The following is a 14,962-nucleotide window of genomic DNA, read 5'->3' on the forward strand; positions in this document are numbered from 1 at the left end:
AGCAAAAAGCAGCAAAAGATTCATGAAAAGTGATTCATGCGTTTAAGATTTCAATCAAACAATAATTTGATTTTAACAAAACAACTCCAGCAGTCACAGAACTGACAAATTCAAATAAATAAATCCAGCAAGAGGTTGAAACATTATATCGACAAATTTGTGCAAAACTTCACATCTACAAATGAAACATTTTATAATCAGAAATGTTTGTATCTGCCGTACAAGATTGTTAAATTTCAAAAGCACTTATTGACGGTATTTGTGTATCAAATGAGTCATAAAGTTCAAGTTGGGTTTCATCTCCTCACATTACAATTATTAACACGTCATCATTGTGTGGATGTTTGGGGCAACACTTAAAAAAGCAACTTACAATCATTGTGCATACTTCAAAAGAGAGCGATCAGGATAGTACACAGTGTAGGGTTTAGGGAACACACTAACACACTGTTTTTAAAGTCACATGCTCTGAAATGTATCGATCTGGTCAAATTGAAAATTGCAATAATCTTGTTTAAAGCAAGAAATAATTCACTTACGGGCGACATTCATAAAGATTATTTTTTGACAGAGAGGGGGGTCCTGATATAAGACGCAAATTTAATTTAAAAAACAACAACAATGTGCTCGTATAACTAAGAAGAGTCTGAGTATGTCAGGGTACGAGGTGAGGAGCTGAAACAAAACACAAATATTAATCAATTCAAAAAAACATACAAAAACAGATTTTTTCAAGAGGAAAAGTTGTTTTAGGGGTAATCCTATGGGATTGTTATTTATTTATTTATTTTAGGTGCAAACAAACTGAGGATACGTTTGTTGAAGTTGTAAATAATTGTGAGCATCATTTATAAACTAATAGAAGAAATGTGAGAGAGGGGTAGGGGTATATAAGTTTAACTTCTTCCTACTCTTTTTCAGACACTGTCTTTTTTTGTTTTATTATCTTGTTTTATTCATTTGTTACTGCGTACACAAATCCAACTGAGACAGCAGTGATCATATTAAATATACTCCTTAAAGTACAGATTTATGTGGTTCAAATACATCAATAAATCAAAACTTTAAAATAATAATTGTTGTATAATGATGCCCAGCTCAGTTCTTACTATTTAAACTATGTCTGTTTGGTTCACAGTGTGTCTGCTTTGGAGGCCTCAGGTCGATCATCAGTCAGGCTGTTGGCTCTGCTCTGTGAGCCCACAGACGTCTCCTTACTCTTGGCTGTGTTCTCGCTCTGAGCGCGGTTCTGTTTCTCTCTCTCCAGGGCTTTCTCCATCTCTGTGTAGTAATCCAGAGCCTTCCTCACCGGGTTGATGATGTGTTGCTGCAGAAAAAAACAAAACAAAGAAAAATGCACCCAACGTGAGCAAACTTTCCCTCTGCCCTGCAACACTTTTTATTCGGTGAGTTTTCCTACATTTCCCAGAGTGCCTTGTACCTCGAGGCAGGGGAAGAGGTTTGCCAGCTCGATGAAGAGAGGCAGCAGCACAAATCTGATGAAGCCTGTTTGAGATGAAGGTTTGGTCACTTTGTCCCGATCCATGAAGGGGGTGACTGGGAGACCCTCCAGCTTCTCCATGTCACTCTGAGTTGAGAAAGAAGACACAGCTGGAGAAAGTCACTGCAGTTATTCATAGTGTGTACAGTTTAAACGTAGATTCACCAAGTGTTTTGAATCAGTCCAACAAAAGAGAAATGTCATTTTTCTAAACTAGAGACAGCCCGCTTTATTCCTAAAGTTGATATTCAAACACAAAACACAAACATGTCCGTTTCATTCAGCTGCTCTTTATCTTTATTATTGGAAGTTTCAAACTGCATTGTGAGTGCTGACATCTTTTTTTTTTTGCCTTAATGTTCTTTTTGTGTTCGAGTTTGCCTTGAAGGAGTGTTTGTGTCGAGCACGCCGTCACAGCTGTTTATTTATTGAAAGTATGTGGTTATGTATTTAGTTTACCAGTGGTGATTCTGGAGTCTGTTGGGGCCCTCGTCCAAAATGTATCTGGGGCCCCTCTAACCAGCGTTCATGCCCATCGTGTCTTTTAGTGTCCTGCCGCTTACTCCTTCGTTTTTTTCACCTCCAGTAAGATACTTCCTCTTCATTTTCCCCTCAGAGACTTTCATTGACAAACTTTGGTTTTCACAGGAATAATGCATGAGATGCTTAGCAACGCATCGAGTGCTGTCAGATGGGACCCCCTCAGGGAGGTTTCCTACTGTCATTGCAAAATGTGCACATTTTGAGCCACTTGTGGTTTAAAGGTTGTCAGCCTGTCTTAAGTAGAGAAATAAAACATGTGACTGATTCTGCAGGTCTGATGCCCTCTGGTCGGCTGTTCCACAAGTTGAAGACTCTAATAAGTAATTTAGCTTTATTTGATGATTCTAGATGTTTGTTTGTTTATAAATTGAGATTTTTGATATCTTCTTTTGCAAATTGTTTAGTATATTTAGTTTATTTTTTGCAAAGTTGGTATTCTTGTTTTCCTTTGTTATTGCACCTGAGCTAGGTAGGCAAGTAAAAGGACCAGCATGCACCTGGTGGACCTACACTGTTTTCTTTTCTTTTTTTTTTTGCTTGCTTGCTTTTGGAAAATATACATTTAGAAGAAAAACAGAACTTGCATGGACAATGACTTCTTCTTGCCTCCCACGGTGCATGAGTGGAACTTTGATTATATTTGATTAAAATCAGATTTTTCCACATAAATAGAAAATACAAAAACAGTAGGATTCATAGTTACCTGGTTGTAGAATTCCTGCAGGAGACAGTCCAGCCAGGGCTCAGCCACCTCCATAGGCCGCGCCTCATTGGATATGTCGCTCACTTTGATCAGGATCATCATCAGCTGCACACGTAACAGGAAAAGAAAACAGATGGACACAGCCACAAGGTAATGATCAGAGAGAAACAACAGGTTCAGCAACTGTCACTTTTAGCCAGGTGGGACAAAGACACGTTGTAAACGTTAGTTTTACAGTTTATTATCGTTACATGTCAGCTCCTACCACGTCTCTGTGGTCCTTGTTAGTGAAGTCAAAAACTGGCAGGATGGACTTGAACTTGTTGAGGATCTCGTTGTGTCTCGTCATGTCAGTGGCCAGAATGCATCTGCAAATACGACAGTAAAAAAAAATCCTTATTTAATAGGCTTTGGTGACGTATAATGAGAAAATGAGCACGCTCAGAGAATTTCAAAGAAGTTCTCACTTGATGATGCCTTCTCTTATCCTCTTGTATTGATCCATGGAGACGTTTCTGAAGATGTTGCTCTCTGACTATAAAACAGAAAGAAAAAAAAAAGATGTTTGTGTAATACTTGACCGTCTGCATCTTACTGAGCTTGATCTGTTCATGTCCATGTTCAGTTCAAATCCCTAAACTTTAAATATATATACGTATAACTGCAGCTTGGACTAAATGTTTCCACCCTTACCTTCTCCAGTATCTCAAACGCCACAGCACAGTGGTGGTTCTCCAGGGGAGAGATGTCGTTGTAGCGGAGAGCGAGTTCGGTCCGAGCATTTATCTGAAAGATGGTCCAACAGCAACACAGAGTGAAGGAGCTATTTTGTTCTTTGTTTTGTGTTATTTTGCATTTCTTTGTGAACACCAGGAGGCAGTGGGCACCCTGCCAAGCACTCAGCCTGAGCGGAACCATTCAAATATGGCAGGCGGGTCACTGGGAGGTTCATGCGCCAGGAAGGGAAACAGGTTTTTTTTTACCAGGTGAATGAGATGGAGAGGGGTCATGCTGCAGACCTTCACTGACTGTCTTGATGAGATGCGGCACAAAAATGTTGAGAGTGAGTGATTTATCTTTACTACAGGTCATGTAAACGGATTTCTGAAGATGCATTGGTGCTTTATCCATGCAGTTGACTGACAGGAGTAATGTTGAAGCACCTCAGTAATTCAGCGTTTTAAAATGAAGCCTATAAACTGCAGCAGAGTGATATTCAAAGTTCTGATATGTTCGCTTTAATTAGCTGAAATCAGTGTTTATGTTGAGTGTGATCGGCCTGTTAGCTGGTTTAATGAATCAGCAGTCTGATACCAAGTGTGCATCTTCTAATAACACTGCTTAATTAGGATCAAATTCACCGTCTGTGTCATGGCTCGGCAAGGAAACGCAGCTTGCAAAATCATAGAGATGGTCTTTACCTGATAGGCGTTGTTGTATCCTGTGTGGTCAAGGTCGTGGCAGACGGCAGAGGTCAACATGATGAGTAGGTCGATGCTGTCCATCTCGCTCCTCAGGTCAGTCAGCCAGATCAAACCATACATCTGATCAGAGGAGAGGAAACAGAGACCAGACTGAGCAGGACCAGCGCATTGTTGTCGCTTTCTTTGATAGAAACAGACACTGTGTGGACCAGATGGGTTACTGGTCGGTTTTTACAAGACACGAGAAGTACAGTTGCTGTGGTCCAACAATTCATAACAAGTCATTACAAAGTTGCATGCTCCTTTTACCGCTCAGTCTTAAATAGTGTATTCTGTCTTTTCTCCCGGGCTTTGCAGATAAAATGTGCTACGAAAAAAAAAGGTTCTTCTTCTGAAGCACAACTTCAACCAGAAGAAATCAGCATTAATGGAGGAGAGTTGACTACAACGTACACCCTTCATGTCATCATAAATGGCACAATAAAGAGGGGGGGGGGGGTCATAGATGCGTTCACCTGCAGAGCTGTCCACTGATTGGAGTCACCTCTTATCCCTGAGGGCCAAAAGTCCTTCACCTGTTAGCCATCAAGGCGTTATTGCAGGTTTTGACGGCTTGTCCCTCCTTGATTTATCCCCATTAAACTTTGCCTTTACACACACACACACACACACACACACACACACACACACACACACACACACACACACACACACACACACACACACACACACACACACACACACACACACACACACACACACATACACACACACAGTATTTGTATTTGTATTTTATTTTTATATAAGCCCCTTGAGATGTACCATCTCGTTTTTTATGACATAATGATGCAAATTGACAACAATTCAAAATAGAAAAGAACAGAAAAAAATTTATGAAAATTGGGTAATGCACACACACACACACACACACACACACACACACACTCACACACACACACACACACACACTCACCATCTGGGTTACACAGAAGCAGTGCTTGAAGTTGTGGAAAGGGATGTTGTTGTATCGTCGATAAACTTTGAACAGGAACTGTTGCAGCACTTCGGGCTCGATGTTGAACGTGGCGATGAAATCTAAATCTGTGTACATGACCTGCAGGAGCACCATGATCTCTGCATCCTCCCACTGCCTGAAACACACACGACATTTAGCAACAGCAGATTTGTCATTTCAGTGTAAATAAGGTGCATAAAATAGCATCAAAATAGAGGTCGATGATCCAAAAGTTGCCTTATGACCCCTGACCCCTGAGGTTCAAGCCCTTTGAAAAGCCCTGTTGCCTAGAAGGCTAGAGACCCGCCTCAGCTCCACCTCTTTGTCTATAGACTGACTGAAATGTAGGGAGAGCTTTTCCAATATGACGTCCACCATTGTTGGGTTTCATAACACCTCTTCAGAAACAAATGGGTGACATCAATGAGACTACGCTCGTGTTTTATTGAGTCTATCACCAGAGCGGCCGATGATCCCAAAAGGATGCCAACCCTGTCAAATTTCATCAGGGTTTCACGAGAATCTTCACAACGATTTAGTGAAGCTCCAAGCCTCTGTTATTGTTGTGTAACCTTTGCCTATCTCGGTCCATCATTCTTCGTCGTGCTGGGTTCACTTTAAAAGCTTTTCCGGACAAATGAATAGATGGCCAAGCCTCACAGAAAAGCAGCATCACTTAGTCTCCATGAGGCCCCCTTCAAACATGGTGTGTTGATTAAGCCTTTTATGAAGACCTTCTTTTGATTAGTGAGCCCTCTGGAGACCTTTCATATTGAAATGAGTGTCTCGATCAGAAGAAAAGGCTGACGGCACACATCCTCTTCAGAACAGCATTAGAGGTGCTTGTTGGGCACGACCGTCATTAGCCGACTGTCAGCAAGAAAAACAGGTGCACTGGTTGTTTGTTAGTGATCACGCAGGTGAAAAGACTCCCAGTGCTGCAGGTGACATCAGTGCATCAGGTTTATACTTACTAAACTTACCAGTTGTCAAAGGTTGGAGTCTTTAAATACTGCCTCACTTCCTCGGATACCTCCAGGGAGCTGCAACAACAACGAGCAGGAATCATTACTTGATATTCAGAACTCTAATCAGACTATATCAATGACTTCTTTCTGGGGGTTCTGCATGTGAACTTGCCTCATTTGAAGAAACTTTTCCCGGACATGCTCACACTCTTTCCTGGTTTTATGCAGAGATCTCTTGTGGTAGAACGGGGAGGGTTTGTGCGTTCCCTCCGAAAGGTCTTTAAACAGTCCCAGCCAGCTCAGGTGCTCCACACTCTGAAGAAAAGAAAAAAACCCCGAGAGGATAACTCGGATCATCATCTTATCTCCATAAAATACTACAGCGTCAGAAGCACTTTGCTGGATTGGCTTCTTTTTCTAAATCTGTTGCACCAAGAGCTTTTGAATATTTTTTACACGCTAATTGTTCAGATGGTAAATGGACTTGAGCTTGTATATTTCTTTTCTAGTCTTCTAACTACTCAAAGCTCTTTTTTTTTTACACCGCAGGTCACACCTATACATTCACACACTGATGGTATAGGCTGCTAAAGTGACCATCAGAAGTAACTAATCCCATTCACACACATTCACCGCCTGAATTCGGGGTTAAGTGTCTCGTCCAAGGACACATCGTACATCGGCTGGGGATTGAACCCTCGACTTCCCGGTTCAGAGATGACCGACTCTACCAACTGAGCCACAGCCGCCCCATATACCCCAAATATGTACATTTGTTTTTAACGATGTGTACCAAAACTCAGATTGACCTGTTTTTGTTTTAGAAATTGTTTCTGTCGCCTATTCAAAGTTTCATCATTATTCAACTAGACTTTGCACGGTAGATTCAGCTTTCATTTATGGATGTAATGGCCAAGTGATGCTCACAGACAGTTTTATTTTGATCTTGACTTAACCGTGTAAATAAAGTGTTCTAGTTTGACAGAGATTTTCTCATTGCATTCTACTTCTTTTTTTAGTTAGCTCAGGTCATTCATCTGTAAAAAAAATAAGAATTAACATACACCCCACTGTGTTATCAAATAAATTAAATTACACTTTGAAGGCTTAAAAACCCGGTACCTCTAGTTTCTCTCTGAATGAATCCACCTGTTTCTTCATCTCATACACGACTGCAGGAGTCTCACCGGCCTCGATCAGGATCTTCTTCTCCAGGCCCTGCAGCCTGACATCACACAGCATCAATGAGGTTGTGCAAAGTTCCAAGTTGGCTCATCCTTGTTCTCTCATTTCCAGCCTCACTTACCTTTTCTCCATGGCTGAGAGGTCAAATCCGAGTGCACCAGCGAGCTCCACCCCTGAAACGAGCAGAAAAGAGGGAGAAGTGAGCGCGTTTTCAATAAACCACGTCAAAGGGATGTTTCTTGTAAATAAGTTAAAGATACCTAACGGCTCACTGTTGCAGTCTGCAGCCACCACCTCCAGCTTGTAGCATGAGCTCGAGATGTTGGGCTCCAGGTTCTGGGAGATGTTGATGATGCTACCTTTGGGGTTGTACAGCTTCAGGATGTCGTGGGGTCCGGCCTCGGCTGCAGCTCGGAACAGATCTGGAAAGAAAGTCTAATTGTTCATTTTAGACTCTGTGAGAAAATACTGAGACCATCGGGTGCTCCTCTTCAGGCGCAGTGGAAAGCTCTGTAAAGAGCTGGTGAGCTTTCTATGAGTTCGACGTTTTGAGACAGCTTTGAGGTATCACCTTTTCCTTTTTTTATTTGTTTTATTTTACATACTTTATTAATCCCCGAGGGAAATTCTAGTTTTACACTCTGATGTTTTAGAGACATGCTTCTCACACACACAGGTCAGAATCACACACATGCACAAACAGGACCTGTGGACATGCATTAGTGGAGAGATATATGGAGTGGGGCTGCTACACACTGCTACGCAGGGAGCACGCCAGAGCTGCTGGGGGTTTGGTGCCTTGCTCAAGGGAACCTGGGCAGTACTCGGGAGGTGACCTTGCACCTCTCCAGCTACCAGATCAGCTTCCATATTTTCATCCAAACATGTACCACCAATTAATGGTTCTTAAGATGTGACCAAATGATTTCCTAATAAATATTTTTTTAAAGCCTCATAGATGAATCATATCATTATTGTAGAATCAAAACAGTGAAGACAACAAGTTTGGGGTTTCTTTGTTGTTCAAAATCAAAATCCCTAAACAAATAGAGCAAGAAAACCTACATGAACGCAATACAGAAGAACAAAATCTGTCCATTTCGGGGATTGTTTTTTAATTGCTAAAATGTATGAATGAACTTCTACAAAGATAATAAAGGATGGGGAGCGGCGATAGCCTATCGGACCTCGGCCCGTTGCTGCATGTCATCCCCTACTCTCAAATCTCCTGTCACTTTAGCTGTCCTATCCAATGAAGGCAACAAGGACCAAAAAATAAAGGATGAACATTGCTGAATGAGCCACAGAGCATGCACACAGCAGAGGAAGAAAAAAATGAACTCAAATCAGCTTGGGAACTAACTGCTGATAACAAACCTGCTGCTGAATCATTTTATTTACATGGTATTAAAGATTCGCAATGAGGTGTTTTCTGCTGCCTACCTGACCACACTGACACCAAATAAGCGGATGTGACAAGTTGAGGATCTGTCAGTGGCAGCTGTACCTCCGTTTGTATCTGCAGGCTCTGCAACACTTACACAGTTCATACAGCAGCTTGTGCAATGACTGATTGATGCATTTTAATTCTTAATGCTACTCAAGATCTACAAGTGTCAATCTTATTTTGGAAGTATAGTTAAGCTCTTTCAGAATTTTTGAATGATGGAAAAGATTAAAGGAGTGTGGCAAAGGTCAATTAAGATGAACTCATTCTTAGACAGGTGAAGAAATTGATCCTGAAAAACATGAATTGCACAGACGCAGCACACTTTCCATGTTATGTTCTAAATAAATTGAAATAAGATTTTATTTGTGCTCGTACCTTTGACATCCTGTGCAGGACAATCCACCGGGAACTCGGCTTGCTCCGGTTTTCCGTTCACCGTGAAGTAGATGATTTTGGTTTCCATGTCATGAATTCAGAGCCACTGTTTGTACTCTCTGTGTGTTTGTCTGATCTGTACCTACTCACCGTCTCTCCTCATTATTGTACTGCTAAACACTCCACCCCCTTGTTTTGATCCTCTCCACCTCCTCCTCTGCTCCTCCTTCCCTTTCCATCTTTTTTTACAATTGTTTTTAAATACAGTAAGAGCAATAGATCTCCTTGAATTTAATCTCTTATATTCAGGTGTGTATCAGAATCCGATTTCTTTAGTAACTATGTATTATTGTTTCTGTTAATAATCCCATTTCAAGATTTTTTTAACCTTACAATGATAAGAAAACATAAAACAGACCTATCTAAGAAGGAGACATTTTTCAAAAATATGAGGTACTATTAAAATTCATATCAATTAAAAACAACAACAACAACAAAAAGTATTAACCTGATGAAACAAAGAAAACATTTGTAATTTGAAGGAAGTACATTTAAAGCAAATACATGCTGTGGAAAATGTTTAGAGATGACTATTTTTGGCTTTTTATGCCCCTATTTAGAGACAGGATATTGGATAGAGTCAGAATACAGGGAGAGAGAGAGAGAGAGAGTGGGGTACATGCTGGAAAAGAGCAGGTTGGAATCGAACCCGGGCTGACGGCTCTCGAAGACTAACCAATAAGCCTCCAGCGCCTCATAGGCTACATGCTGTATATTACAAAACACTAGCTACTTGGTGGCGGCAGTAGCTCAGCCCAGTCTACCTGGGTTGGGAACTGGAGGGTCGCCGGCTCAAGTCCCGATGCGGACCAAATATGGAAGTTGGTCCTGAGCACTGCCGAGGTGCCCCTGAGCAAGGCACCAAACACCCTCCCCACCACCAGCTCAGGAGCACCTGCCGGGGGCAGCTCCGTCACTCTGACATCTCTCCATTAGTGCATGTCCTTAGGATCCTGTTTGTGCATGTGTATATTTCAGCCTGTGTGTGTTGCATGACTACAGAGTGTAAAAACAGAATTTCCCTTTGCGGGATCAATAAAAGTAAATCTTATATCTTAGGCTATATAAACATGATTGTAGTGTGCAAATATATATAAATCCTGAGAAAAGAATACTTTAAAAATAGTTTAATTAGGAGACAATAAACCATTATTATTAGGAAATGAAATTTAAAATGCAATAAAATGTAAAATGCGACACACCTGTGTAAAGACTTTGTTTCAAGTGGCAGAAACTTACCAACTTTTATGTTTTTTTGTGAAAGTGCAATGAGTCTTCCTGGCCTGTGGGTGGCGCTCTGTTCGGCTCATGTAAATATCACTCAAGCAAACCTTCCTCCTACTCTTCGTTGGTTGTCACCACATGGGCAGCCGCAGGAGGAAGAAGACACAAACGTGGTTTTGTGCAGAGTTGGTTGACGGTGTTATTTTCATTGAACGGTTTATGTCTTCTCTCATTAATTAATCGAAATGACTGAAACTAAAGCGGAATCAGCTCCTAATCCGGCCAAGGAGCTGCTAGCTTTGAACCCAAAACAAGAGTCTGAGTTCAAGAAGAAGGTTCAAGAAGCGAAGAAGAACAAATCACGCAAGGTAAGGTTCAATCTCGGCCTTGATATATTTATTTTTTTGACGGATTCTACTATTGTGTCATTTATAAAATACCTTTCTAAAAAAAATTGTAAAGGGTGTTACACCTTGTTTCGTTACCCTTTAGAATTTGTGACTGAACGTTGACGTAAACCCAGCTGCTTACGTTTAACTCATGATCAAGCGATCATAAATATATTTATTTATATACCATCGGAAGCAACCTTTTAATATAAGTATTTATGTATAATTCAGGCTAATAGAGCGATGATTTGATGAGAATCTTTATTGCGATGGTGAAAGGAAACAGTGTCGTCACGTGGCAACGTGCCAAAGCACCTGGCGACCATTGGAGAAACAGTTTACTATATATTAATAAAACAATAAAATAGAAACAAACTAAGTAAGTAATTTAAACTTTCTAATTATACAACGATGACACAACTGTTTATAGTTTCATGATTTATAGATCATTAGAGATTATTGATAGACATACAAACACATTAATTGTGTTTTACTAAAGTTGAACAGAATATCAATAATGCCATGAAACACATTTTTACTTTAGAAATGAACAATTTATTAATGAAATGTGTAAAAATAAATATTAAACCTCGTTATATCAGCACATATTGAAAGGTAAAATTAGCCAGTACCAGTAACCTGAAGTGCTGATATTGTGATTTATTATCTTTGTAACCTTTTTTTTTTTTTTAAATGTGTTTTTCACAGGGGATCAGTTTGACTCCAGGAGTGATTTATGTGGGCCACCTCCCGCTTGGACTGTTTGAACCTCAGCTCAAAACTTACTTTGAACAGTTTGGGATAGTCCAGAGGCTTCGGCTGTCCAGGAGTAAAAAGGTAAAACACTAACATTTTTACACATTCTGTTTTTCTCCCTCAGGATTGTAAACTTCTGTAGTTTGATAAGAATGAACACGATCAGCATTTGAGCTGTTAGTTTTTTTTTTTTTTTTAAGTTTGCTGATTTTGGGCTCGGACTGAAAATGATCTCAGGTGTCTGAAAGTGGTCTGAGGTCAGATAACTGAGCCTAAAGTACTGCGGCACGTTAAGCTTATCACCTGCTCACCATTGGCAGAGCGATAAAACCCATGTGCCAACAAAAAAAAAACAGAAAATAATGACAACATACAGTCAGATACATTTTGATATTCAGATGTTTAATATTCATCTATTTACGTCTTAGACAGGTGGAAGCAAAGGCTACGCGTTTGTAGAGTTTGACTGCGATGAAGTGGCCAAAATTGTTGCAGAGACCATGAACAATTACCTCATGGGAGAAAGACTGATCAAGTGTGAGTATTTCTTTTTTGTCATTTTATCATAAGTGCTGTATACTCTAAATGGGGATATTAAGTTTGCAGTCTGTTATTGAGAGGCGTGCTTCTCAAACACAGCAGATTGGGGTTCAGTGTCACCTCGGCAGTACTCAGGAAGGGACCTGGCACCTCTCCAGTAACCACACCAGTTTCAATACCTTTTGTCTGAACAAGGACTTGAACCGGTGACCCTCAAGTTCTCAAGCCAAGTCCCACATGGGAGTTTCAGTGTTTTGAAAACATCACATTCTGGTTTTATTACATTTTATACAACATCCCAGCATTTTGACTTTGGAGTTGTACAATGTGATGTTTTTGAATGTACAGGTATTGGTTGACTAGTTGAGGTGTGTTGACAGAATGTTTTTTCATCCCTTTAGACTTCATGTAGTTTAGATTTAAATTATTTAACTTTGTAAGTAAACTCCAGTAAGTGAAATGTTGCCTCTTTCTGTTTCACAGGTCACGTTATGCCGCCAGAGAAGGTGCACGCGAAGCTGTTTGATCGCTCCCAGCGGGAATTCAAAAAGCCCTCCTATCCGGCGGTGGATCGCTACAACAAGAAACGATCAGAAGAGCAGATCACGAAGATGAAAGAAAAACTGCTGAAGAAAGAATCGAAGCTCCGCAAGCGACTAGCGGCACACGGCATCGAGTACGACTTCCCTGGATTTGTAAGTTTTTAGTTGTTTGACCCAGTAGTTCTGATTTTCTCTTTCTCTTACGGATGCTTCATCTTTAAGACATTTACTTGAATCAGAAGAATAACCCTCTTTGATGTTGACAATATTATCCCCTGGGACCAAAATTGAACCACAAATCTGCACGACTAGCATATTTACATGCATTTTTTTTTAAGCCAATCAGTGTTTGCTTCCTCCTAACATCCTTAAGGTTTCATTAAAACTGATTAATCTGAACTTAATTAACAAAAACAAACATTTTAAAAGTGGTTTGTTTATCGTCTTGCAGTCAAACATGAAAAAGTATGAATTCAGATTCTTATCTGGTATATCTCATGATGTAATTATTCAAGGTTACTTTTGGCATGTTTATTCCAAGTCTTTATTTCTACTCTAGATGTTCGCTGTTGTCCTACGGCCCCGTGTCCATTTGGTGTTTTTTTTCTGAGAGCCAGTGTCTTTTTTTTTTTTTAATTGTTATAAATGAGTAGACAGAGTTTGCAGCAGAAAGCGGCCACCTGGAGAAAAAGTGCAGCACCCAGGGGTCATTTATACCAAGCGGCAACGTCCGGTGTGGAAAAATGAAGCCGATGAAGAAGTGCAAAATCCTGCAGTTCATCGAGTGTCTGCACCCAGTTAAAAGAGTTTTAACAGCAGGAGTTTACATGTTTACAGCTTGGTTAAAAAAAAAACCAAATAGGTCTGATTAGCTCATGATTCGATTGGCACACACTGCATGAGGGGGGATTTTTGATAGCTGACATGATTGACAGGCGGGCGCGATGTAACGGTTTGTCAAGAGGCTTAAAATCCGCCTCAGCTCCAGCTCTCAGCCTGTCATTAGGTTGACTGAAAGTTAGACTGAGACAGGACTCCAGCGCCCCCTGCAGGATCAGATGGGTGGCGTCACTCAGACTGTCCATTAATATTTACAGTCTACAAATTACACTTGTTTCTGTTGTCGTCATTTGGTGCTGTTTTTTAATTTTTTCAGGCTGCCCAGGTGCCTCCGAAGAAAAAGTCCTCGGATTCGATGAATGCATCGACGTGTAGTACTGTAAGTGAAACTTGAATATCATAACGATTAGCTTTGGCTCAGACTGAAAATGACCGCCGGTGTTTCAGTGATCTGTGGTCAGATAACTGTGCCTACAGTACCGTGGTGCATTAAGCTTATTGCGTGTGTCTTTCGGTGGCTGCGTGATAAAACCCATGTACCTACATACTTACCTCTAAGCTGCAAAGATTCATGGGAACATTTTTGAACCAAAAAAATAAATCTGTGCGACTCATTTTTTTTTTCCGGACTCCAGGACACCACACCAGCCTGTACCCCGTCCGTCCTGGAGAGGAGGAAGTCCATGGTGGTGGACGACGACGACGTAGATGATGAGATCGTCATTAAGATGCCGACTGCAGAGAATGACGACGAGTCCTCAGAGGAGGAAGAGGAGGAGGCAGACGGTGACAAAGAGGAGGCGTCAGACTCGGAGGGAGAGGAACCTCCTGAGGACGCAGTGAAGGAGTGAAAGACTTGTATTTGTGGACTGTAGTGTGGCACTCTGACGTTCACAGAGCACACACACTTATCAGGATCATGTGTGATCTTTTATGTGGGTCGCATGATTACTTTGAACTGTGGTCCGAACTCCCTGTACGTGAAATACCCTTTATATTTTAAAAAGAAGCTCTTGGAGAGGACTATAACAACGTTGTGGGTATTATATCAGTGTGTGCCGAGGAAGCTGCTCATTAATGATCACAAGGAGCTTGATCATGGACGGCAGATTTGCCTAGACGTCTGAGTCGATGCCACGTGTGCATTTCAGCCTAGGATAAAGCTCGTATCTGAACCACACAGAGGAACGTAATTTTTATTTGCTTCATAACCACAGTTACTTAAAACTGTGGTTCATTTTGAAAAATGTAAAATATCTTTAAAAAATAAATGATGTCAGAAGTTTTTGGGGTATTTTCTTGAAGATTTATTACATAGATCACCGTGGGCAAAGTTGGTTGTCTATCAATCGGGAGGTCGAGGGTTCGATCCACATGTCCGATGTGTCCGTGGGCAAGACACTTAACCCCGAATTTCTCCCGCTGCTTCTGCGGCAGCCTATCAGTG

General features: G+C 40.9%; 2 protein-coding genes and 2 non-coding genes across 4 annotated transcripts; 3 read left to right on the forward strand and 1 right to left on the reverse strand.

Moving 5' to 3' along the window:
- Positions 1 to 371: 371 nt before the first annotated feature.
- On the reverse strand, positions 372 to 9,405 carry si:dkey-219c10.4 (high affinity cGMP-specific 3',5'-cyclic phosphodiesterase 9A). Its single transcript, XM_061053992.1, has 13 exons — positions 9,165 to 9,405; positions 7,612 to 7,761; positions 7,277 to 7,425; positions 6,327 to 6,469; positions 6,170 to 6,229; positions 5,145 to 5,322; positions 4,169 to 4,291; positions 3,441 to 3,533; positions 3,215 to 3,282; positions 3,013 to 3,115; positions 2,748 to 2,852; positions 1,442 to 1,588; positions 372 to 1,327 (listed from the first exon to the last, which is right to left on the reverse strand). Exons 1-13 carry the CDS (start codon positions 9,250 to 9,252, stop codon positions 1,133 to 1,135), a joined length of 1,602 nt encoding a protein of 533 aa, XP_060909975.1. The 5' UTR covers positions 9,253 to 9,405; the 3' UTR covers positions 372 to 1,132.
- A 1,176-nt stretch (positions 9,406 to 10,581) lies between these two features.
- nifk (nucleolar protein interacting with the FHA domain of MKI67) lies at positions 10,582 to 14,800 on the forward strand. The gene is made up of 6 exons (XM_061053991.1): positions 10,582 to 10,816; positions 11,546 to 11,674; positions 12,022 to 12,130; positions 12,617 to 12,828; positions 13,832 to 13,894; positions 14,151 to 14,800. The coding sequence occupies exons 1-6, from the start codon at positions 10,694 to 10,696 to the stop codon at positions 14,364 to 14,366; spliced, it is 852 nt and encodes a 283-aa protein (XP_060909974.1). The 5' UTR covers positions 10,582 to 10,693; the 3' UTR covers positions 14,367 to 14,800.
- Positions 11,810 to 11,940, forward strand: LOC132987654 (small nucleolar RNA ACA64). The gene has a single exon (XR_009675710.1). It is a non-coding gene; the product is annotated as a small nucleolar RNA ACA64 (small nucleolar RNA).
- Positions 13,933 to 14,063, forward strand: LOC132987655 (small nucleolar RNA ACA64). The gene has a single exon (XR_009675711.1). It is a non-coding gene; the product is annotated as a small nucleolar RNA ACA64 (small nucleolar RNA).
- Positions 14,801 to 14,962: the final 162 nt, after the last annotated feature.

This window comes from Labrus mixtus, chromosome 13 (genome assembly GCF_963584025.1).
Source record: "Labrus mixtus chromosome 13, fLabMix1.1, whole genome shotgun sequence".
NCBI classification, from domain to species: Eukaryota; Metazoa; Chordata; class Actinopteri; order Labriformes; family Labridae; genus Labrus; species Labrus mixtus.